The sequence below is a fragment of the Rhodofomes roseus genome (assembly GCF_022264815.1).
Source record: "Rhodofomes roseus strain CIRM-BRFM 1785 chromosome Unknown C8Q71scaffold_10, whole genome shotgun sequence".
NCBI classification, from domain to species: Eukaryota; Fungi; Basidiomycota; class Agaricomycetes; order Polyporales; family Fomitopsidaceae; genus Rhodofomes; species Rhodofomes roseus.
The window spans coordinates 1,044,535-1,065,153 of record NW_025952966.1 but is presented as its reverse complement, the minus strand read 5'-3'; the positions used below and the strand labels follow the sequence as shown (position 1 = coordinate 1,065,153).

General features: G+C 56.1%; 6 protein-coding genes across 6 annotated transcripts; 4 read left to right on the top strand and 2 right to left on the bottom strand.

Moving 5' to 3' along the window:
- The first annotated feature begins 2,333 nt into the window (after window positions 1–2,333).
- Window positions 2,334–5,178, top strand: C8Q71DRAFT_759943 (amino acid/polyamine transporter I). The gene is made up of 17 exons (XM_047923815.1): window positions 2,334–2,409; window positions 2,434–2,441; window positions 2,482–2,608; window positions 2,664–2,718; window positions 2,779–2,926; window positions 2,984–3,051; window positions 3,103–3,158; window positions 3,211–3,312; window positions 3,366–3,457; window positions 3,511–3,573; window positions 3,622–3,729; window positions 3,782–3,864; window positions 3,920–3,984; window positions 4,038–4,059; window positions 4,114–4,404; window positions 4,473–4,857; window positions 4,924–5,178. The coding sequence occupies exons 1-16, from the start codon at window positions 2,399–2,401 to the stop codon at window positions 4,782–4,784; spliced, it is 1,611 nt and encodes a 536-aa protein (XP_047779051.1). The 5' UTR covers window positions 2,334–2,398; the 3' UTR covers window positions 4,785–4,857; window positions 4,924–5,178.
- A 289-nt stretch (window positions 5,179–5,467) lies between these two features.
- On the top strand, window positions 5,468–8,068 carry C8Q71DRAFT_61004 (APC amino acid permease). Its single transcript, XM_047919621.1, has 15 exons — window positions 5,468–5,620; window positions 5,680–5,814; window positions 5,879–5,933; window positions 5,999–6,146; window positions 6,216–6,283; window positions 6,339–6,394; window positions 6,451–6,552; window positions 6,609–6,700; window positions 6,752–6,814; window positions 6,878–6,985; window positions 7,042–7,124; window positions 7,186–7,250; window positions 7,308–7,329; window positions 7,385–7,675; window positions 7,741–8,068. The coding sequence occupies exons 1-15, from the start codon at window positions 5,595–5,597 to the stop codon at window positions 8,029–8,031; spliced, it is 1,605 nt and encodes a 534-aa protein (XP_047779050.1). The 5' UTR covers window positions 5,468–5,594; the 3' UTR covers window positions 8,032–8,068.
- Window positions 8,069–8,667: 599 nt separating this feature from the next.
- On the top strand, window positions 8,668–10,283 carry C8Q71DRAFT_60992 (uncharacterized protein). Its single transcript, XM_047919620.1, has 4 exons — window positions 8,668–9,116; window positions 9,169–9,273; window positions 9,324–9,433; window positions 9,490–10,283. Exons 1-4 carry the CDS (start codon window positions 8,930–8,932, stop codon window positions 9,949–9,951), a joined length of 864 nt encoding a protein of 287 aa, XP_047779049.1. The 5' UTR covers window positions 8,668–8,929; the 3' UTR covers window positions 9,952–10,283.
- Window positions 10,284–10,610: 327 nt separating this feature from the next.
- On the top strand, window positions 10,611–12,529 carry C8Q71DRAFT_907658 (microfibrillar-associated protein MFAP1, Zn finger, CCHC type protein; the record flags this gene model as incomplete). Its single annotated transcript, XM_047928963.1, has 6 exons — window positions 10,611–11,004; window positions 11,060–11,106; window positions 11,155–11,237; window positions 11,286–11,431; window positions 11,485–11,768; window positions 11,825–12,529. The coding sequence occupies exons 1-6, from the start codon at window positions 10,662–10,664 to the stop codon at window positions 12,527–12,529; spliced, it is 1,608 nt and encodes a 535-aa protein (XP_047779048.1). The 5' UTR covers window positions 10,611–10,661.
- A 98-nt stretch (window positions 12,530–12,627) lies between these two features.
- C8Q71DRAFT_60903 (poly polymerase catalytic domain-containing protein) lies at window positions 12,628–15,956 on the bottom strand. The gene is made up of 23 exons (XM_047919619.1): window positions 15,542–15,956; window positions 15,421–15,475; window positions 15,283–15,364; window positions 15,125–15,227; window positions 14,948–15,050; window positions 14,873–14,890; window positions 14,694–14,812; window positions 14,609–14,637; window positions 14,501–14,556; window positions 14,404–14,450; window positions 14,251–14,348; window positions 14,134–14,200; window positions 14,046–14,078; window positions 13,764–13,987; window positions 13,606–13,706; window positions 13,512–13,550; window positions 13,444–13,455; window positions 13,354–13,388; window positions 13,290–13,301; window positions 13,217–13,239; window positions 13,049–13,162; window positions 12,845–12,992; window positions 12,628–12,788 (listed from the first exon to the last, which is right to left on the bottom strand). The coding sequence occupies exons 1-23, from the start codon at window positions 15,848–15,850 to the stop codon at window positions 12,726–12,728; spliced, it is 1,890 nt and encodes a 629-aa protein (XP_047779047.1). The 5' UTR covers window positions 15,851–15,956; the 3' UTR covers window positions 12,628–12,725.
- Window positions 15,957–16,602: 646 nt separating this feature from the next.
- Window positions 16,603–18,086, bottom strand: C8Q71DRAFT_723875 (FAS1 domain-containing protein; the record flags this gene model as incomplete). Its single annotated transcript, XM_047921606.1, has 5 exons — window positions 16,603–16,834; window positions 16,891–17,120; window positions 17,185–17,527; window positions 17,591–17,810; window positions 17,867–18,086. 5 exons carry the CDS (start codon window positions 18,084–18,086, stop codon window positions 16,603–16,605), a joined length of 1,245 nt encoding a protein of 414 aa, XP_047779046.1.
- Window positions 18,087–20,619: the final 2,533 nt, after the last annotated feature.

The following is a 20,619-nucleotide window of genomic DNA, read 5'->3' as shown; positions in this document are numbered from 1 at the left end:
TGACGTGCTGGCGAGGAGGCGTTGCAGAGGGACTGGTACATTGAGTAATGCGCGTCGGGCCCTGTCCGGTATACCGCAATGTTACGTTCCAGGTACGTAGTATCATCCTGACATTGAGGTGGTCATTGATGAGGTCGCCCAGCAGATCTCACGAGCCGCAATGTGAGGGGCCGCTGTGCAACTGAGGGGCGGTGGACGGCGTGGGCATAGATAGTTAGTACGTACCTATCATGCGTGTTGACGAGACGAGGGTGACTGGGAGTGTTTCCCGCAGCAGGGTGGCCATCTCGCCAGCATGGTGCTGATTGCGCATCCGTGGATTTTGACGTCACCCTGACGCCGGACGAGTGTTGACCGATGTGCACGCGTTGCGCGGACATGATGCGGCTGTGTTGGGACCCGGTCGCTACGTCGCGTTTTGCGCACTGTTGGGATGTCGCGCCGGAGGGTCCTATGGCCATCCCGCCTCATTCTCGCTTCTGTGTCTCGTCCGCGTCTCCGTCTCGCTGCCCTCGTTCTCGTTTACCTATTCTCCCTCCTCGTGAGCATCATCTTTGCTCGTCACTCCTGGCATGCCTCATTCTCGCTTCTCTTCCTTATTCGCCATGTTTTCACTTCCCAATCCTAGCGTGCCGCATCCTCGCTTCGACTTTGTACAGCCCTGTCCCGCCCGGCTTGCCGACATACCTCATCCTCGCTTCCTCCCTTGTCCCCATGGTCGTTTAGGTCAACTCCGTGTCCCGCCCTATGTAACACGGGCAAGTCCGCGTACTCGCACGAAACGTCGGCACGGGAGGTAACACGGCGTGTAGATCTGCCGCCGCACAGTAGTCAGGCGGGCGCGATCGTGTGCGCAGAGTAGTGTACTACTTATGTAGCCACGATGAACGTGCTGTGCCTATTGATCAGAGCGCGAATGCCAGCAATGATCCTGCAATCTTGTACACGGTCCACGGCAGGCAGCACATGTTGCGCCGCCGGTGGCAGATATGTTTGGACTGGGCAGTCGGCGAGAGGCGGGAGAGGCGAGCTGGTGAAGTTCCCAGTCGCGCGGCACTGAACATCGCGCGGCGCCATGTCCCGCGCGCGGAACCGTTTCAGACGGATGGCGCGTGTTGCGTACGCGCCGTACGCACACGCACAATGCGTCGTAAACGTGTTCCGCGACGGGAGCCAGCCAGCTGGTCGCAGCAAGTGCCGTGACGGCGTACTGTAGTGCGAGTCACACAGGGAGCAGGTAAGAACGTAAAATGGGACGTACTTCGGCGGTGTGTACACTGCACGTCCTGGGACGCAGCATCTGCGTGCAGTGGCCGGGAGCGGCGGGCGAAGCGAGCAGGAGACGGAGGCTGTGGGCGCTTTTGAGTGGGCCGCACAGAACGTTGCACAGCGCGGTGTCCCGTGCACCAAGTCGTGTCCAGTTGCCCACCAGGGCTCGACACGCGTCTTGAGGACTTGTATGCAGCGCTACATGGCCGCAATATGGCGCGGCGCAGGGTGCCAGAGGGGGGAGAAAGTCGGCGGCGAGGCGCAGCCAGACGACACGCCTCGATGAATGCGCGCAAGTAGGCGTTGAGCGCAGTTTGTCGAAGGTTGCTTGCGATGAACGGGACAAAACCGGGGATTGGGGGTGCCGATGGACTCGTCTCGAGCGTGCGCATCGACTGGTGCGACCGGCGAGCGCGGGAGAGCAGCGGGGCCGGGGCGGGGAAGCGGACAAGGCGGCGGGAGGGAGCGACGAAGCGGACAAGGCGGTAGACAAAGGGCTGCCCGAGTCAAGAAGGACGGCAGACGAGTGCGTGCATGAGTGCGCGCGAGAGGTCGACGTTGGGTCGACGGACCGCCAAACGAGCGTCGTCGAGCGATCGAGGCGGGTGTTCACATGCGCCGTGGCAGCCAATCAGCGGTCTGAACGCGCGCCTAATTGGCGCGATCGAGGCAGATCGCGCGACTTTGGACGTTGTGCGCTGGCTCCGAGGGCCAGAACGGTAGAGGAGGTGCCAGTGGCTGTAGCTTTGAGAATTGTTCAGTTCAGCATCCAGCTGGCAGTCAATCGTCAACGACACGGTCCACGTGATTAGAGCAATGTCGAGACTCAACTTACGCCTCAGTTGCGCCACCGTGGCAGAATCGGCCTCAACAGACTCAATTCGTCTTTGACAAACGCTCTGAGCAAACTGATGATTGGCTCGAATGCTGATCCCGAATCAGGCTCAACCCGATTGGTTTACTGATACGTTGACGCTCGGATGCAGACTAGACGCAGACGGCGAGTTCTTGCAGTGGAACTTCATTCCATATCACTGCCGGACTCGGGAGGTGCAAAGGCGACTCCCATCGTGTTGGCAAGCCCTTCTGACCACCTTGTTCGTGAGCAACGGTGACAGCCGAGTCGACGATGGCCATCTCGTGAGTCCAGCTGTTCAGACTGTGAACATATGGCACGCTCACTCGGCCTCGAATTTGTTCCTAGCGTGCAAGACCAAGCTACGTCAGACGCGATTGAACTTGCCAGGCTCGGGTATAAGCAGGAATTCAAGCGCGCTTTCTCTCCACTGCATGTCTTTGGACTCGTTTTCAGCATATTTGGGTTATTCTCTTCGATCTCGTATGTTTCTAATCGCGAGGTACACCATACCGCGTACGTAACTGACAAAACTTAGATCAGTTCTCGTATATGCACTTCCCTACGGAGGGCCCGTGGCTATGGTCTGGGGCGTGAGTACCATTCAATACTACTCGTGTCTGACGAGGAACAAAAACACATCGCATCTGCAGTGGGGGGTATGCAGTTTCTTTCTCCTGCTAGTAACGATGTCACTCGCCGAACTCGGCTCGGCTGCACCTACCTCTGGAGGCCTGTACTACTGGTCATTCAAGTTTGCATCACCTCGATGGCGTAGACTGATATCATGGATCGTCGGGTGTAAGACCAAATGCTTGTCGTGTCGAAATCGAAAATTGACATTGGAAACGTTTGTAGATTCCAACACGATCGGTCTCGTCGCTGGTGTCGCGTCGACAGAATGGGGATGCGCCGTTCAGTTGATGGTCGGGAACTCCCAGTCTACCTTGATGACCTTGCTCACAGGACTATCATAGGCGGCTGTCAGCATCGGGTCCGGGCAGACATGGTCCGCAACGACAGGACAAACATAGTGAGTCGCATGTTACCGCAGACTATATGGGCGATGACTCATGATCCTCCAGTGCCGTCTTTTTGCTACTACTGTTCCTGCATGCTGCTACGACCTCCCTATCCACTTCAATCATCGCGCACCTTCAGACCGTCTACGTCGTTTTGAACATCGTGTAAGTACCTCTTCGCCCGAGGTGGTCCTATCTGTGAACTGGTCCATATCCAGACTCTGCCTCGCGATAATCATCGCCTTGCCTATCGCGACTCCCGCGGAGTTCAAGAACAGTGCCAGCTACGCATTCACCGGGTTCGTCAATTGTGAGTCGCGCAGACTGGTGTCCTGACGTAGTCTTGACATGAAACTACTGCAGACAGTGGCTGGACGGACGGTTTCGCCTTCGTTCTGAGCTTCCTGGCGCCGTTATGGACGATATGTATGATCGTGTTCACCACCCGGCGTGTTATCGCTGACCTAAATGCAGCTGGTTTCGATTCGGCTCTCCATATTAGCGAGGAAACCCACAATGCTCGCTTCGCAGTGCCCCTCGGACTCGTTGGTGCAACAGCCCTCGCCGGTGTGATGGGATGGGGTGAGTGCTAGCACCACAGGAAGTCAAGGTGATGCTGATGCCGCGGAACAAGCAATCAATGTTGTGCTCGCGTTCAACATGGGAAAGGACATCGATGGGCTTCTGGACAGCCCAATTGGACAGCCGATGGCAGCAGTGAGTACTGAACCCCACTACAGTGCGATGTAGATGAGATGACGCGGTACCATAGATACTGCTGAATAGCCTCGGACAGAAGGGAATGCTGGCGATATGGTCCATTGTCGTAGCGGTGCAGTATGTCGACGTCTTCGCCTCAGCTTTAGGATGCTTGACTTGCAATCGTACAGGTATATGGTGGGCACGAGCTGCGTAAGTCCCTGTCCACTATACCGCACGACGCAAGAGTTGACCCATGACGAACAGCTCGTTGCCTCTTCTCGCCAGACATTTGCCTTCGCGCGCGACGGCGGTCTACCCTTCTCGCGCTTCCTCTACCGAGTCCATCCTCGCACTCAAACTCCGATAACGTGCGCCTTCGCGGTGGCATTCAGCTCCGCGTTGCTTGGATTGCTGGCCTTCGCTGGTGATGCAGCCACATCTGCTCTGTTTGAGCTGGGTGTTGTTGGACTCTACATCGCGTACATCGTCCCGATCGCGTGCCGATTCGCGGGAGGAAAGGCATGGGTACCCGGTCCGTTCAATCTCGGCAAACTGGTGAGTCTGTTCATTGACCCCTCAAGTTCGTTGTACTGATCTGCATCTGTCTGTCTCCCCTAATGCAGGGCCTCCCTGTAGCAGCTGTCGCGCTCCTCTGGATGATTTTCAGCATCATCATCCTGATCTTCCCCTCATCCCCTGCCCCGGATGCTCCGAACATGAATTACACGGTTGTCGTGCTCGCTGCGTGGCTTGCGCTCTGCTTGGGATACTACTACATGCCGGTCTACGGCGGCGTATACTGGTTCAAGGGCCCTATTGCTAATGTCGACGTTGACGAAGGAAAGCAGGCCGAGAGTGAAGATCTCGGGAAGGAAGGGATACGCGCGAGCACGAGCAGCGTAGACGAGAAGTCCGAGGCGGTAACGGTATTTTGAACGACTCTGTCAATTCTGTCAACACGGGTTTACAGTCTCTGTCACGTTGAGACTCCCACAAGTCTAGAAAGAGGTGCGTTCATGCCCTTGTTTCTCACGTCTGTACGACCTGCGAGATGTCTCAAACCCGACCTTGTAGTAGCACCTGATGCTAGGTAGTATGGTGAATACTCGAAGCATGTTGGCTACAGTGCGATGCGGTTTACCGCCCATACAAGTCCACACGGTAGAGGGTGCCTCGAGGATCGCTGCTTCTCGGAATAGCTATGACCTCTACGGATCCGCGCGTCCGAGACTCAAATCCAGTGGCAGGAGTGACTCGTTATCTTGGAGCAGGCTCATGTTAGACCAGCTCTAATTATGGCCGGGTTCTTGGTTATCGATGTGCGTACACCTGTGAGACCATCAGTCAGGACGCTCCTCGTCTCTGCGTGCTCTTTTCAGGCATCCTCACAGGTTAGAGGTAGGCGAGGCCCTCCCAACTCGGTACGTATTGGAACCACTGCGTACCGTTGTACTTGGGGTATATGCTCAGGCCTCGGGCCTTATCAGGGCCTGCGCTCGTTTGTCGCAACCTTACTGGCGTGCTTCTATATGTTGACGCTCGGGCGTATCCTGAGCACCTTCTGCCGGGGTCTCATGAAGAAGCGGCAAAATGGAGCGGGACCCTGGTGAGGAAGATAAGGGCTTCCGTCATGGGCCGTGGTGCCTTCGTGCTGTCTGGACGTGATACGTATGCATCGTTCGCTTCCGCGATATCACTGACCGCCTCTAGCCCTTCTTCCCTCACTTCGTCTTTGACTAGTAGCAATGGGTGTCGCGGAGAAGGAAGATCTGTACGTTCTGTTCTCCAAACTGATGTTACAGCACGAAGCTTATGTTCGGTATACACTAGGAAATGCAAGCAAGCTGACGAAGATGCCCTCGAGCTTGCTCGGCTTGGGTACAAACAGGAGTTCAAGCGGGCATTCTCGCCTTTGCAAGTCTTCGGGCTCGTCTTTAGTATCTTTGGTCTCTTCCCCTCGATTGCGTGCGGTTTCAAATTTTCAAACACGATGCCATGATCCCACTGATCATGTTATACGCCTCCTTAGATCCGTCCTCGTATATGCCCTACCATACGGAGGACCAGTGGCTATGGTCTGGGGCGTAAGTACAACGTTCAACATGTCCCGGATGTTTCTCAATGCCAACACCATGCTTTCTCCTTACAGTGGGGCATCTGCAGCTTCTTCCTCCTTTTGATCACGCTCTCCCTCGCCGAGCTTGGTTCCGCGGCGCCAACGTCTGGTGGCCTCTACTACTGGTCGTTCAAGTTCGCCTCTCCCCGTTGGCGGAGGCTGCTCTCGTGGATTGTCGGCTGTAAGCAGATCTTCTGGCCTTCTTTCTGTCCGAAGGATGTCAGTTGATCATTCCGCTGCATCATGCCAGACTCGAACACGATCGGACTGATCGCTGGAGTGTCGTCTGTCGATTGGGGATGTGCCGTTCAGCTTATGGTTTGGATTCTATCTCGCTGTTGTCAGTTTCATGCATTAAATGCGCATGTCATAGGCGGCAGTCAGTATCGGCTCCGGACAGACGTGGTCAGCCACGACGGGACAGACCTAGTGAGCCCCATGACCACAGTTCCGCGTGTCCGGACTCACTGTCGGTTTGGTGATAGTGCCGTGTTTCTGCTGATCCTGATCCTCCACGCTGCAATCACGTCGTTAGCGACTTCCATAGTCGCGAAGCTGCAAACCTTCTACGTTGTTCTCAATGTCCTGTGGGTGATCTATATCTTGTAAGACTAGCTAGCTTCTCATACACGCCCGCTGCTAGACTTTGCCTCGCAATTATCATTGCGCTACCCGCGGCTACGCCGTCTGAGTTCAAGAATAGTGCATCATATGCTTTCACAGGTTTCGTTAACTGTGAGTGCAATCTGAGTTCGCACCACATCACTCGTTTGACTGTTTCACCAGATAGCGGCTGGCCGGATGGTTTTGCATTCGTCCTCAGCTTCCTCGCGCCTCTTTGGACAATATGTACGTCGAATGTGATTTCTACCTCTCCGTACCGACATCTGACACGTCGGGTGGGAACCGCAGCTGGTTTTGATTCCTCTCTTCACATCAGTGAGGAGGCAACAAATGCAAGATTGGCAGTTCCTCGAGGACTTGTTGGTGCCACATTTGTAGCGGGCATCCTAGGATGGGGTGCGTCGTCATTTCAGCATGATCCTGACGGCAATTGATATGCATTTGACATATAGCAATCAATGTAGTGTTGGCGTTCTGTATGGGCACCGACATCGAAAATATCATGAACAGTCCCATTGGGCAGCCAATGGCAGTAGTTAGTACACTATTCTTATGTACTGATTCAACCTTCTAGGCTCCGTTGACCACTCCGACAGATTCTGTACAACAGTCTCGGACAGAAGGGTACATTGGCTGTATGGTCTGTTGTTGTAGCGGTACAGTGAGTTCATTCGTCGTGTCGTCGCTGTATTGCGGCTCAATTTTATCCACGTTGTAGGTTCATGATGGGCACAAGCACGGTGCGTAGTCCCGCTTTAAACATGGCACAGCAGCCGTGATTGAGCAATAATACAGCTCCTCGCGTCGTCGCGACAGACATTCGCTTTCGCTAGGGATGGGGGTCTTCCTTTCTCCGGCCTGTTGTATCGCATCCATCCGCGCACGCAAACGCCTATAGCGTGCGCTTGGGCTGCCGCGTTTGTGGCAGCTCTGCTCGGGCTCCTCGCCTTCGCTGGTGACGCGGCAATATCAGCCATATTTGCTCTGGGAGTCGTAGGTCTCTACATCGCGTACATCATCCCCATTTGCTCCAGATTCGCTGGTGGGAGAGCGTGGGTACCGGGCCCATTCACCCTCGGCAGATTCGTAAGTCATCCTCCCGTTTCGCCAGCATTCTCGGTGGTTCACTGAATCCTGGCCATGACGTTTAGGGTTTTCCGGTCGCCGTCATATCCCTGCTCTGGATGGTTTTCAGCATCATCATTCTCGTCTTTCCCTCGTCTCCCGCTCCGGACGCGCCCGACATGAACTACACCGTCGTCGTTCTCGCCGCATGGCTCGCACTCTGCCTCGTGTACTACTATCTGCCAGTGTACGGCGGCGTGCACTGGTTCAGGGGCCCCATCGCCAATGTGAACGTTGACTCGGAGGATAGCGACGAAGCTGGGGACGTCAAGAATCCCGATGTGGCTATTAGTGTGAGCAGCATAGGGACGGACTGAAGTGATACCTCGATTGTTGATAGTCTGTAGAATGAGATTATACTAGAGTCACCGTGTGTGTACTATCTGCCCGCAGCTGTCTAGGATCGTTGTCCTGATGACGTACGGCGACTGGCCTTTGGGAGACGTAATGGTCAAGCTCGCCGCAGTGAACAATCGGCTATGGTTCTCTCACGTCACAATCGCATACCTTCCGAGATACATGTTCGAGCAGCAGTATCAGGGCGGATACGACGGCTACTTCGACTCGGTGGAATACGTCGATCTGGAAGACATACCGCCGATGAAGACTCCGTGGCCTCTTCAGCCCGAGCTTTCTGATTTACCTCCGGTGTACTGGCCCTCAATGGAACATTGGCCGCGCCGATGACCGAACCCAGGTGGCAACGAGAGCCTCGTCGAGACTTGAAAGACGGGGAGACGGCAGTGCTTCGTATCACGACTCGGAGTTGGCCTCCAGGCTGCCATATGTATACCATCGCTGACGCGGATGAGTACTGCGCACAGTACTTACATGATAAGTGGTAGGATACACCAAGGTCACGTCACACTATACCGCTGGTACTAATTTAGTACGCAGTGTCGCAAACTGGCCGCACTGTCTCGCAGCGGATCACGCATGTACATATATATGTCCCGCTTTGTACGTACTTGAACGTATCATCCGCATGTTCATTTACTGCCCCGCAACGTTAGCGTGGATAGTGCTGTGATGTACCACGTCAACGTTCGTGGCAATGCGCAACGACCCGACTGACATGCCGAACAGACGCCTAACCCTCAAGAGTAACGGCACCAACCAATGGCTGATTCCACGGAATTAGTGTCACCCAGAGGCATATAACAAGATAATGAGGTGAAATCGGAATCAACTCTTCTCGCATTCCTCGTACCCGTCATGGGCAAGTTTTACGAGTCCATTCCTCCCAACCTCATCAAATGGATTGAGGCGCAACAAATGTTCTGGGTGGCCACCGCACCGCTCAGCGGTGACGGGCACGTCAACGTCTCGCCAAAAGGCCTCCGAGGGTCCCTCCACGTCGTAGACGAGAACCAGGTGTGGTACGAAGACATGACAGGAAGCGGTATGGATCGAGTCGGTCTCACCGATACACCTTTGACTGAGAGGTGCCTCAGGTAGCGAGGCTGCGGCCCACCTGCGGGAGCCCGGGAACGGGCGTATCACCCTCATGTTCAGTGCATTCGATAGTACGCCGAGGATCCTGAGGCTCTTCGGCCAGGGTACGTATGCCACTGTCGACAGTCCCCTGTATATATCAACCATGACCTAGGCACCGTGCATGAATTCGGTACACCAGAATACGAAGAACGCCTCCCTCAAGGCGTCCGCAGGCCAGGATCGCGGTCAGCCATCGTCGTAGACATCCACAAAGTCGGCACGGTACGTTGCAGGCTGCTGTGATAAAGCTCAACTGCTGATCCGCGCCGTCTTCACAGTCCTGCGGCTTTGGCGTACCACTGTACAACTTCATCGCGCACCGTCCGATGCTCCTCGATTTCGCTGCGATGTTGGAGAGCCGCGATCGTGAAGTTGAGACCGCCAGTGGCGACACAAGCGCGGACGCTGGTTCACCTCCACCAACATCCGACAAGGGCCTGAAGGCGTACTGGAGAAAGGAGAACATGAAGAGCATAGACGGTCTACCAGCACTCACCTCCGCTCCTGTGTCCAGCGTGACCCCCATTCACGCGCCGCCCGACGGTTCGTGGGGCAAGAAGGATAAGGACAAGTCGATGGCTGCGTCCACGTCTGTAAAGCAAGAACAAGTCGCGGTGAAGAGTGCCGGCATCGCAGGAAGCGGTTTGAATAACCAGGAGGTGATGCGCCTCGTCTTAGCGTTCTCCATGGGTCTCGCAGTAGCGGCTGTGTATGTGCAGCTCGCTGGTGTCGTCTGCTAGATCTTGGGATTCGTCCGTTACTGGGTTCTTCTGTATTTTACGGTTGCTCGTCACATATTTACTACCCCACTCACTTAGGCTTTGTCACGTATGATCACGATTCCCGAGCAGCATGAGCGTGTGCTCTATGTATGACACACAGCGACAGGAAGAAGGCAGAAGCATGATGATTTTTCACGTCGACCCAACGCGGATTGTGGTTCGCAGCGACGTATGCTGAGCTATGCTCCTCGATTGCTCGTCAATTATCTGGAATGTGGGACTTCCTGCTGGACACTGCATATGAGGAGTGGACGTCCCTCCACAGACAAGGTACTGCGCGGGCCCGGATACTTCACACAACGAATGAGATCATACACACAATTCTGTGATCTTCGTCACACGTACTCACAAGTAGCTCGCTGCGCCACGATGGACGTCTGCTCCAGGGGCTGAGCGAGTTCGAGTCTCATTTTAAGCTTCATAGGCAACCGCGGCAGAACTTCAGCCAATTGTCGGACTACATGTTTTCCCCTTGCTGCAATGCAACATTGCCTCGAGAGCAATGAGCGGATGGAAAACATCCTGACTGGATGGGATGACGGTGGTCGAGTGCAAGAAGGACATGACTGCCAGATCTGGCTGAGGCTCGGCGCGCCGGTGGCAAGCTCGTTGTGGCTGTCACTTGCCTCGCCACACCGAACTGCTTTAACTTACACCAGAGGCTCAGCATGTCCGCCCCGCGTAAACCAGCGGCGCGTCTTCCTCGCCCTGCTGCTCGGTACTGGAAAGGCAAAGCACCCAAAGGCGCTGGCGAAGTCTCAGATGATTCCGACTACGACGAGGCCGCTGAGGCCCAGGAGCCCGAGGAAGAGGGCGATGTGCTCATACAGGACATCACTGGGGAGGATGAAGAAGACGAAGCCCGCCTGGACGTGAGGGAGGCACGACAGAAGCCCAGACCAACGAAGGGGCTCAACGTCGCGCTTCGAGATGTCAACATCTCTAAAGAGGGGAACGTGATTGTTGCTGGGAAAGTGGAATCGGGCAGGACACAGGCTGAACTGGACGAAGGTGAGTCCTGGCTGCAGCCTATGTAAGGGTACTACATTAACTTGCTGTATAGAAGAGGAGGAGCAGGAAGAAGAAGAAGAGGGCGTAAAGGCGGAGGAAGAGGTATGTTCTGTCATGACGTATATCTTCCAACTAAATGTCCTCATCTAGTCTAGCGAGTACGAAACAGAATCCGGAGAAGAATCTGAGGAGGAAAAGCCGAAGATGCAGTTCCGGCCAGTCTTCGTGCCCAAGTAAGTTTCAGATTCACTACAGCTTCCCCGTGTTCTGACAGCAAACAGGCGGGCTCGTGTTACCGTAGCAGAGAAAGAGGCTATGGCGGAAGACACAGAAGAGGCTATCCGGAAGAAGGAGGCAGAAGCTGAGGAGCGCAGGAAAGAAAGCCACAACCTGGTTGCAGAGAGCATCCGACGGGAGCTCCTTGAGAGTGCGTCCTATCCTCATTCCTATCCTTACATGCCTTAAACCCGAGTATTGCAGAGGAGAAAGAAGAAGAGGTTCCTGATGTCGACGACACCGACGGGCTTGACTCAGCTGGCGAGTTCGAAGCCTGGCGCCTGCGTGAGCTCGCACGCATCAAGCGGGACAAGGAAGCGGCACTCGCGCGCGAACTCGAACGTGAGGAGGTCGAGCGGCGGAGAGCACTCCCGGAGGAGCAGAGGATGAAGGAGGACATGGAGCGGGCGGAACAGAGCAGGAAGGAGAAACCGAAGGGACAGCAGAAATTCCTGCAGAAGTACTGGCACAAGGGTGCATTCCACCAGGTGCGTCATGTCCGTCTAATACGAACACCCAAACCCCATCTTACCCCCAACCGCAGGACGAGGAGGTCCTCCAGAGGCATGACTACACAGAGGCCACCGAGTCGACCATGGACGTCTCGCTCCTCCCAAAGGTCATGCAAGTGAAGAACTTCGGCAAGCGCAGCCGCACCAAGTACACACACCTACTCGACCAGGACACCACCGCCAGCTCGGGCGGCTTCGGCGGCAGCGCGCCCGTCAAGGCGGGCGGGATGGGTGTCGGCCCTGGCGCGGGCGGAGGCTGCTTCCTCTGCGGCGGGCCCCACCTCAAGAAGGACTGCCCACAGAACAAGGAGCTCCCGCCAAATCGCATAGGGACGGGCGCGAACGCGAGTATCGGCGGCACTGCGGGTGGACGACAGTGGGGTGTGAAGGGCGATAGGGACGGGGACAGGGAGAAAGGCTCGTGGAGGGAACGCGATCGTGATGTCGCTGGGAATGGCCAGGATAAGCGGAGAAGTCGCGAGAGGAGTGGTGAGCGGCGAGGAGGATATGAGCGAGATAGGCATGGCGGGCAGGATAGGAATGGCCGGCGGGATGACAGGGATAGGGATCGCTATGACGGGCGAGGTAGGGATAGCGACCGTCGACGGCGCTCATACTCGAGGTCCCGGTCCCCTCCACGCAAAGAGCGATGGCGAGACGAACCGAGGCAGGATCGGAGGCGGCGTTCGCGATCGGTGGACGGAGAGCACGATGCGAAGCGGAGAAGGATAGATTGAGCCATGCGAGTGTACATTTTATTTGCTGTATCGTATCGTAGGTATAATGACATCGACGTGGAACAGGTACGTTCGTCGAACGGTGTACGAAAGCAAGACAGCAAGCGAGAGCAACATGACTGACATACTCATTACACCACAACTCAATAGATATTAGCACTGTCAATGTCCATTTGCGAATCGCGTAGTGGTTTCACTAGTTCATCTTGACCATGAGGAGGTAGCGCACACGGATCTGCGACGTGTCGTACACAATATACTGTAGTCATAGACGGTCGGTCAGACAAGGTCTGTCGTTCGGGAGATGGAGCTTACCTCGTTGTACTGCAGGTATCCTTGGATGCCCTGGACATCCTGTCCAGGACCCTTGGGCATGTGGCAACCGCTGAGGGCATCGTTCTCCAACGCGGCGCCCGCGTCTTGCCAGTCAGCAGGCTGCGTTCGTCCAAGACCCTTCGTGCACCTACCGACGTAGTCAGTCTCATACTCGTGACACGATGTTGAACAGCGGCAACGCACCTCGCCCTGGCTGCCTTACAGTCTTGGTCTGCGTTGTAATTCGCGGCATGCTGTTCGTAGAATGGCTTCGCAGCGACTTCGCACAGGAGGAGTATACCCGTGTTGTCACTCAAGCTGGAGGATGTGAGTTACGTTGAGGCACGAGCGGTGCAATCGGTATGTACTCACTATGCATGGCAATAGTTGGCGGACTGGATGAATGTGAGTCGCCGGAGTTTGCTCAAACGTTTTGTTTGCTCACCTTGGACATCATCTGCAGCACCCCAGTCAGATCATGCATGCTGATCCTAGCACAGGGTACTCACGTCGGCGAAATATACTCCTTTCCCAAACATGTAGCCTTGAGGTGCCATCAGTATGATCTCAGAACAATGGTCGCACTTGCTGCAACGCACCAGTGACGGGAGCTGTGCAAACGCTATCATCAGAAGCGAATTGACATGCATGACAGAGATCGGCTCACCTTCTGGAGGGGCAATCCGCAGACCTTGGCTGAGGATACCTGGGGGAAAATGGGAGTTCAAGACTGAGGTCTACTACGGCAAGAAATGACATGCCTGCAAAGTTGGTCGAACGGGAGCCATGCCAGAGCAAGAGACGCTCTCCGTCTGCAAGCTTGTCATTTCCGGCCCTCATCCACGCGTCGGTCTCGTCTTGTCTATCGCGCTCATCAGCACTCCGCGCGAAGCAGACATCGCCTCAGCAGAAGACGCACCTCTCGACGCGGAACGCATTGAGGACTTGCACCTGGTAATGTCGGTGCGTCGCACCGTGGGTTTCGCGCGTGTACGTCTCCAGCGCGCCGAACTCCTTGCTGGCCCGCGCGATCGGGTCCATGCTAGAGAGGCGCAGCGAGAGGAAGTTCTGGTCGAGCGGGTTGAGCGGCTTGCCGTTCGCGTCTTTCGGGACCGTGGACGTGATGAGCTTCGAGGCTACTTCCTGCTCGGGCGAGGTCAGCAGGCTCCTCCACTCGCAAATCGGGGAACTGAGCACGAACCATGTCTCCTAGAGCATCGACGAGTTCGAGTTCCTGAGCATGAATATTCATTATAAATTAGCCTCCAGAGCGGAATGATATCACTGACCTTCTTCAGCAGAGGCAATGAATCGATAGTCGTCGGGCGGTTTCGTCCGAACACATGCGGGATGATACTGTACAATATCATCAGCTGCTCTATGTCTGGAGGATGGATCATACTCACGAATAATAGCGGCCAGTCAATTCTTCGACGGCAGAACGGTAACCACCGTGCTGTCTAGATGTGTCACCGTCTGGTTGCGAGATGACTTCTGACAGTGTCTGCGAGAACATTGTTATTGAGTTATGGCTCAAGGACCGAGATGACGCTACGAACCTTCAGAGCAGCAAACCCATTCAGGATGGTCGATTTGGCGAGTTTCCCTGCAATCATGGTCAGAAAGGGCTTCCCCGCTAGCCAAAAATTACCTTACCGAGAGGTAGCTTGTTCGCGTCGTAGTTCATCGAGGACAGAGTAGCATCGATGAGCCTTGAAAGAACCTCGGTCAAAATGGAAATACTCGTGAAGTCAGTACACTCACTTCGCAGAGAACATGAGTCTGCATAGTGCCTGAGGGGAAATTAGTTACAACTACGTGCTCATGTATCGCCATTTCTCTGGATTACCTGTATCTCTTGCGGAAGGGTCGAATCAGGGATCTTCTCCGGCTCAACATCCTTTTTGCTCGAGCCTGAGCCGCTTGGCCCCGCATTGTCCTCAGGCTTTTCATCTTCAAAGACACGCTCTGAAAGAACATTGAAGGTTAAAATCCTCTTCCCTTTCATGCAACCGGGAGAATCTTGACCTATCCACTGATATTTTCCTATGATTGTCACACGATTAAATGATCAATTCCCAGCAAGTACGAGGGGCCACATACCCTTCTTCGCCACCATACCGTGTCGTTGTTCCCAGTTTACCGCGGCCTTGGCCTTGAACTGTGCCTTGAATGCACTGACGGCAGCAGACGAGGACATTCCACCCTGGCACCAACGTAGCAGTCGTCATTCACATATGCTGGCAGGCTAACTAGTACTAGTAGTAGGTGCGCTCGTACCTTCTTCTGCTGCTGGCCGTTTTCGCCCACTCGTCCCCAGCGCGTGAACAACGTGCAGTCTAAATCGTTGCCTACGGGATGCAGTACCTGAATCGCATAAAACCTGCGCGCCGACGTGAGCTAACTAGGCATGGTGACCGAACACAAAGGGCACCCACTTGTTAGCATTCTTGCTTATGTCTGTCTGGTTTAGGGTCGCGTCCCAGATGCCTTCCGGGGTTGACAAGACTTGGTGCGTATCTGCAGCCACGCCAAGTGAGCGAACATAGATGTTAACAGCTGAACACTGTACTCGCCTACCCAACCAGAGCAAGGGTCGACAGGCGCAGCTCCACGTTTGACCACAGTCACCTTAGGAGCGCGCCCGGAGAGTCAGCCACACACCAACCTCACGCGCGCGGGCCACACGCCACGCACCATCTTAGCAGGAGGGTCCGCCTTCTGCGACGCGCCGCCGCTCTTGTCATCGCTCGCACCGTTCTGACCAGTCTTCGCTTTCTTCGCATCCGGCTCCTCTTCCTCATCCTCCTCATCAGACGCGGCCCTCTCGCGCTTTGCCTTCGTTTTCGCTTTCGAGGCCGGCGCCGGTACGACCGCGGCAGCAGCAGACGTCGAAGCCTTGGACGAGGGAGCCTTCGCCCGCGTACTCGAGCGCGTCGCCCGCGTCGACGCCGGTTTCGCCGCGTCGGACGCGTCTGTCGCGGTGGCTTTCTTCCTGGGGGGCATGCTAACGGCGGTGGTGAGAGTGAAAGGGGAGCGAGAAACGCGTGGCCACACCGGGGTTCCTGGGTTATATAGCGCGACTCCACGCGTCTCCTGAACGTCGGCGTTTCACAAGCCGCGCGCCGTCGGGCCCGCCGTGACTCGGTCTGCCTAAATATGGAAATGGGCGGGTGTCACCTGATAAGGGCGCATCACCCCATCAGTCGATAGCCCGCCGCCGGTGGCCGGTACGTCGATGTGTATCGTTGTTCGCGGCGCGCCGCGTGGCTCTCTCATTCCGTGATTAGCAGTCGTCTTACTCATTTGCCGTCAACTCAGCTCACACAACAACCTCAAGGCTAGTAGAACACCGACTCGGACATAGTATCTTGCTGACTCTTAGTTTCTGCCACACTGGTACTCCCTGTGATTACCTCAAGCCGACACAGCTAAGCCTTGGGCAAGTCCGATACTCGCAGGTGCACTGCGGCCACGGTCGTCAATCGATAAGTATTCAATCAGTACTGCTTACTCGGAGTACGTCCTGAATCGTTGCTGATGATGATTCTCAGTGTGAGCGACTTGAACATGTAGGGACTCTACCAATGACAGTGACATTGCGTTCAGGAATACAGTGCTAGTAGAAGAGTATGATACAGAATGTCTGTTCGATCCATTACTACAATTGATTTCGTATGTTCATGCGGGTCATGTACCCGGCTGCGTCATCCATGCGATTCGTTACTATCCTTTCCAGCTCAAAGGGGACCTCATTCTCAGGCGATGACGACGAAGGCACCAACGATGAGAGCGACGGCAGTGAACCCAAGACCGACAATCTGGCTCGCGCTGAGGCCACCAACAGCGAGGGCGGCGGAGCTGCTTGACGAGGAGCCTGATGCGCTCGATCCCGACGCACCCCCCGAGGCGAGCGACGCCGTCTGCGAGTACCCGATGGGACGCGTCTCCGTCGTGCTCTGCGCGGCCATGGACGTAGCCGATGCAGCCCTGAACAGATCTTCATCAGTAATCATCTTCAGCGCGTAGAAGAGACGAGCACATACGCGGAGCTAGCAGCGCTGGTGTCCTCTTCGGTGTTGAGCAGGACCTGGTCGATGATGTGCGCGACACCGTTGCTCAGGAGCACGTCCGGTTGAATAATGCGCGCGGTCACGGAGCCCATCTTGACGTACTGGCCCGTCGAGTTGATCGAGAACGAGAATTGCTCTCCCGCAGCGGAGGTGTAGTCCTGACCGACGAGCTCCGGGGAGTATACAGAAGTACCGTTGATGATCTGCACGTCATGTCAGCAACAATCCTTATATATGCGGGTCAAACGACAGCGAACAGGCACGTACGTGGTTGGCGAGGATGATCTGCAAGAGCGTCGCGTTTTGCTCGTACTGCGTGATGCCTCCACCGAGGGCCTCAATGGCGGACGTATTCGGGGCGAAGAGCGTAAAGCCCTTGAAGCCACCGTCGATGATGCGCGCGACAGTCTCGTTGCTCGTGGAACCATCCGTGCCGTTGTAGAAGCTTTGCGTCACGTTCGAGATGGTCGCACCGAGCCCGTCGAGGTACGGCGTGTCCGCAGAGAGGGCCCCGCTGAAGTTGTCGGGCCACTCGAGCACGGAGGACACGACGTAAATCGTGACGTTGCCGTAGGACGTGACGTTCGTTACCATACTGGAAGAGTCACTCCTGCGGATCGAGTTTGAAGGATGAGGGTCGGCATGTGTGAACGAGTTGAGCAGAGTGACTGACCTCTGGTTCAGAACGTGAACATTGCCGTCGGACCGAGTTGCCCACGCGACAACCTGGCTCTTATTGCCCTCAAGACTGACATATGTCGTGTCGTTGAGGAAGGTGCGGCCGACGGTCGTGTTGGGATAGGTCGTCGACTGGCCACTGAAGTTGCCATGCACGACGTGGTACGAGAGCAGGTCGGCCGGGTTGCTTGTCAGGTTGGACGGTGCATTCGACACTACAACCCACGCATCAGGTAACGTCACCCTGCCCGCAAATTCCTAGAGGACTCACCAGCTGTGTCGTTGGGCGCAAACAGCACGTAAGGATCGCCGTTCGAGATTGTCTTCAGGAGGTATTGGCCCTGGCTAGTGCTGTTGAGGGAAGACGCGAGCTGGGTCAACGACGTGCATCCCGCGTGTTCGAGGGTGCTCATGAGCCCATCCAAGAACGTCGAGTTCTGCGCGACGACCGAATTGGCCGCGGCGAGGAGCGCGAGCGATAGGAGCTTCATCGTCGTCTGAGCCGTGCTAGTCGTGTTCAGAGAGGCAGACGTGGGGGTTCGTGGGGAGCGGGCGACTGACCGCTGGGTGCAGGTGGGCGTCGTTCTTATACGGCGGCGGCGGGGCCGGCGCGTGCGCAGGCCGAGCCACCGCTGTTGCATCCAGAAGAGGAAAAGGTGACCGCGTTTTAGCTTCGTAGCTGTCAGTGGCCCCGCCCCCTTACCTTCTTCTGACGTCAGTTCATTACTACGCACTTGGCCCGCCACGGGTTCGTCATGTCCGTTCATATGGCAATTGCGCGCGCGGTGCATCCGCGTGTAGACTTGTTCTCGATTGCTGAACCAGGTGTGTGCTCGATGCTAGGTGCAGCAGACTCTACACATTATGTCCTTCAACACCTCGTCAGCTTGAGCCCGAGCATGCGGCGGCGCGACTCGGTGGGCAATGATGTAGATCACTCACCATAGAACTCTGACACACCATACGCTCCGAGGTCACGCACCTCTACTGCAATCGCAACCTCCTTGGAGCGTCACTAGGAACTGCCATACACAATTCACCAAGGGAGACACACCTTGTCGTCGTCCCTGTGAAGAGTGCCGCCCCTCGGAGCACTCGTCATGCCACGTGCACGTGAACAGTTGTACACTTGGCCTGCGTGTATCCCCCACAGCCCAGACCCCCGCGCATAGAGACAGCGGGTCCGAGAGACTTCAAGGACAGATGCTGGGAGCGTCGTTTGGGATTGCTATGCAGAGTGGTGAGCTACGAGGCACGGTAGCTGAGGATAACCCGGAGTCGAATCTTCAATCAGCACACCTTCCATTCCGGGATGTGACACCACAACTTTGGCTACTGCCGGCCACTGATGCCACGAGGCCCATATTTCCGTAATCCCTACACCTAAGCATCAACGTTCAACGTTCAACGTTAGGCTTTGTGCATGTTCTTGTCATGTTCCCCGCGGATCAGCGTGCGAAGAAATACAACATGTCGACATACGTACGAACAACTCGTAACGAGAACCTCGAGGCGACATGCGATCCTAGGCCTGCCGTAGGCAGTGCACAAGCAGTGCATCCACTTCAATTGTCTTCAAGTTCATTGTGGTTTTGACAGGAAGCGACGCGACTTGTACATGCGCTGCAGGCAGCATCGTCGTGGCTGCAGTGCCAGGGCTATCACTGATCAATATCGCGAATGGAAGGGTTACTGCTGCATACGGACTACTTGGACACGGCCTTTCTCCCGGTATTCGATGTCAGAAATTCCCGTTCTTCACCACCGCTGATAGTATTTATTACCAGTAAGTACTTCCTGGAGGCGACTCTTCTGTATCTGTGAGATGCGGCTGCGGACGTAGCACGTTGCAATTTGAAGGCAAGTAGCGACTTGGTATGCCAACGCGGGAGTAACTGCAGAACCAGTGCACCACGCGACGGCGGCGCTCGTATAAACAGTTCCTCGCTACAAGCGAGCGCGATCGCCCGGGCCCCGATGCTCTTTCCCTTCTCGTGCGACTCCGATATCTGCGGAGTACACTGGTAAACAAGCATCTTGGGTCATCTAGATGAATTTGCCGTCCGCATAGCGGCATACTACGCGGTCTCATTTGGGCTTGTCGCCTTCCTGATTTGCGCTGCCAAACACCGACGAGTTTAAGTTCACTCAGCTGCGTGTCAAACCGCCGGTGGCACCGCGATAATTGTCTTGAACAGGAGCTGGACGCCTTGCACGGCGCGACGAAGAACGACGCGGAGGCTTATTTGAAGCGGCAGAACCCAAGCTATCATGGCGCCAGAATCGCGTCTGGCGGGACGCGCTGCAATTGTTCTGCAGGGACGGGCGCGTGGACGCGGCGGGCCAGGGCGGGCCGTTGGCGGCGAGGGCCATTCTGGGAGACGCGGGACGCCGGGTGGGACGCGGTGGGTGTGCGTAGCGACGGCGGGGGCAACTGCCGAGGCGGCCTCATTGATCGCGACGGGCGGCGGACCCGCTCTCGCCTGCCGCCACCTGGCAGCCACTCAGCACTGCTCCCGCGGCTGCGCCGTCGCTGGGGTGTGCTGCCCGATTCGTCCAACGCCGCGAGAGTAAACTCTATCATGGCCTGGACCAATCCCGTTGCCCCCCTGGTCTTCCCTGGGACCCTAATGGCGCGGGCGCGATCGCCCCCCACCAATCTCGCTTCTGGCGCAGACGATCGCGCCCTGGACGCAACGGGCTCATGCGTGCGCATAAGAGGCTGGTGGCCTGCCCAGCGCCGGTCTCATTGCCCCGGAAGGCAGACAGTTGTCTCACCTCAGTTTCACCTCCTCCGCGCCGTAAGTCACATAGCCCCTCCTGGATAGAAGCTCTCCTTGTGAAGACTTGCGTCATGGCCTGCAGGGTGCCACTGTCAAAGCCTCTCCTCTCGATCGGTTTGGCCCGGATAGTACTGATATAGCCATTTCACAGATGCTTTAAGGCCCCTGTGACATGACGGTCTGAACGCGCACTCCCCGTTGTGCTCCCCACCTTGCATGGACGTCGTCAGCATTACCTCAC

Bases quoted from the DNA above. Each gene is read 5' to 3' on its own strand.
- C8Q71DRAFT_759943 (XM_047923815.1), top strand. The intron at 3,159-3,210 runs GTGAGTCGCATG...ATGATCCTCCAG, and splicing joins GCAACGACAGGACAAACATA to TGCCGTCTTTTTGCTACTAC. The intron at 3,458-3,510 runs GTGAGTCGCGCA...AAACTACTGCAG, and splicing joins ATTCACCGGGTTCGTCAATT to ACAGTGGCTGGACGGACGGT.
- C8Q71DRAFT_61004 (XM_047919621.1), top strand. From the start codon at position 5,595: ATGGGTGTCGCGGAGAAGGAAGATCT. The intron at 5,815-5,878 runs GTGCGGTTTCAA...ACGCCTCCTTAG, and splicing joins GGTCTCTTCCCCTCGATTGC to ATCCGTCCTCGTATATGCCC. The intron at 5,934-5,998 runs GTAAGTACAACG...TTCTCCTTACAG, and splicing joins CAGTGGCTATGGTCTGGGGC to TGGGGCATCTGCAGCTTCTT.
- C8Q71DRAFT_60992 (XM_047919620.1), top strand. From the start codon at position 8,930: ATGGGCAAGTTTTACGAGTCCATTCCTCCCAACCTCATCAAATGGATT. The intron at 9,117-9,168 runs GTATGGATCGAG...GAGGTGCCTCAG, and splicing joins CGAAGACATGACAGGAAGCG to GTAGCGAGGCTGCGGCCCAC. The intron at 9,274-9,323 runs GTACGTATGCCA...ACCATGACCTAG, and splicing joins CCTGAGGCTCTTCGGCCAGG to GCACCGTGCATGAATTCGGT.
- C8Q71DRAFT_60903 (XM_047919619.1), bottom strand. From the start codon at position 15,850: ATGCCCCCCAGGAAGAAAGCCACCGCGACAGACGCGTCCGACGCGGCG. The intron at 15,051-15,124 runs GTACGAGCGCAC...CGTTGGTGCCAG, and splicing joins ACGGCCAGCAGCAGAAGAAG to GGTGGAATGTCCTCGTCTGC. The intron at 14,638-14,693 runs GTAATCCAGAGA...ATTTCCCCTCAG, and splicing joins CCCTTCCGCAAGAGATACAG to GCACTATGCAGACTCATGTT.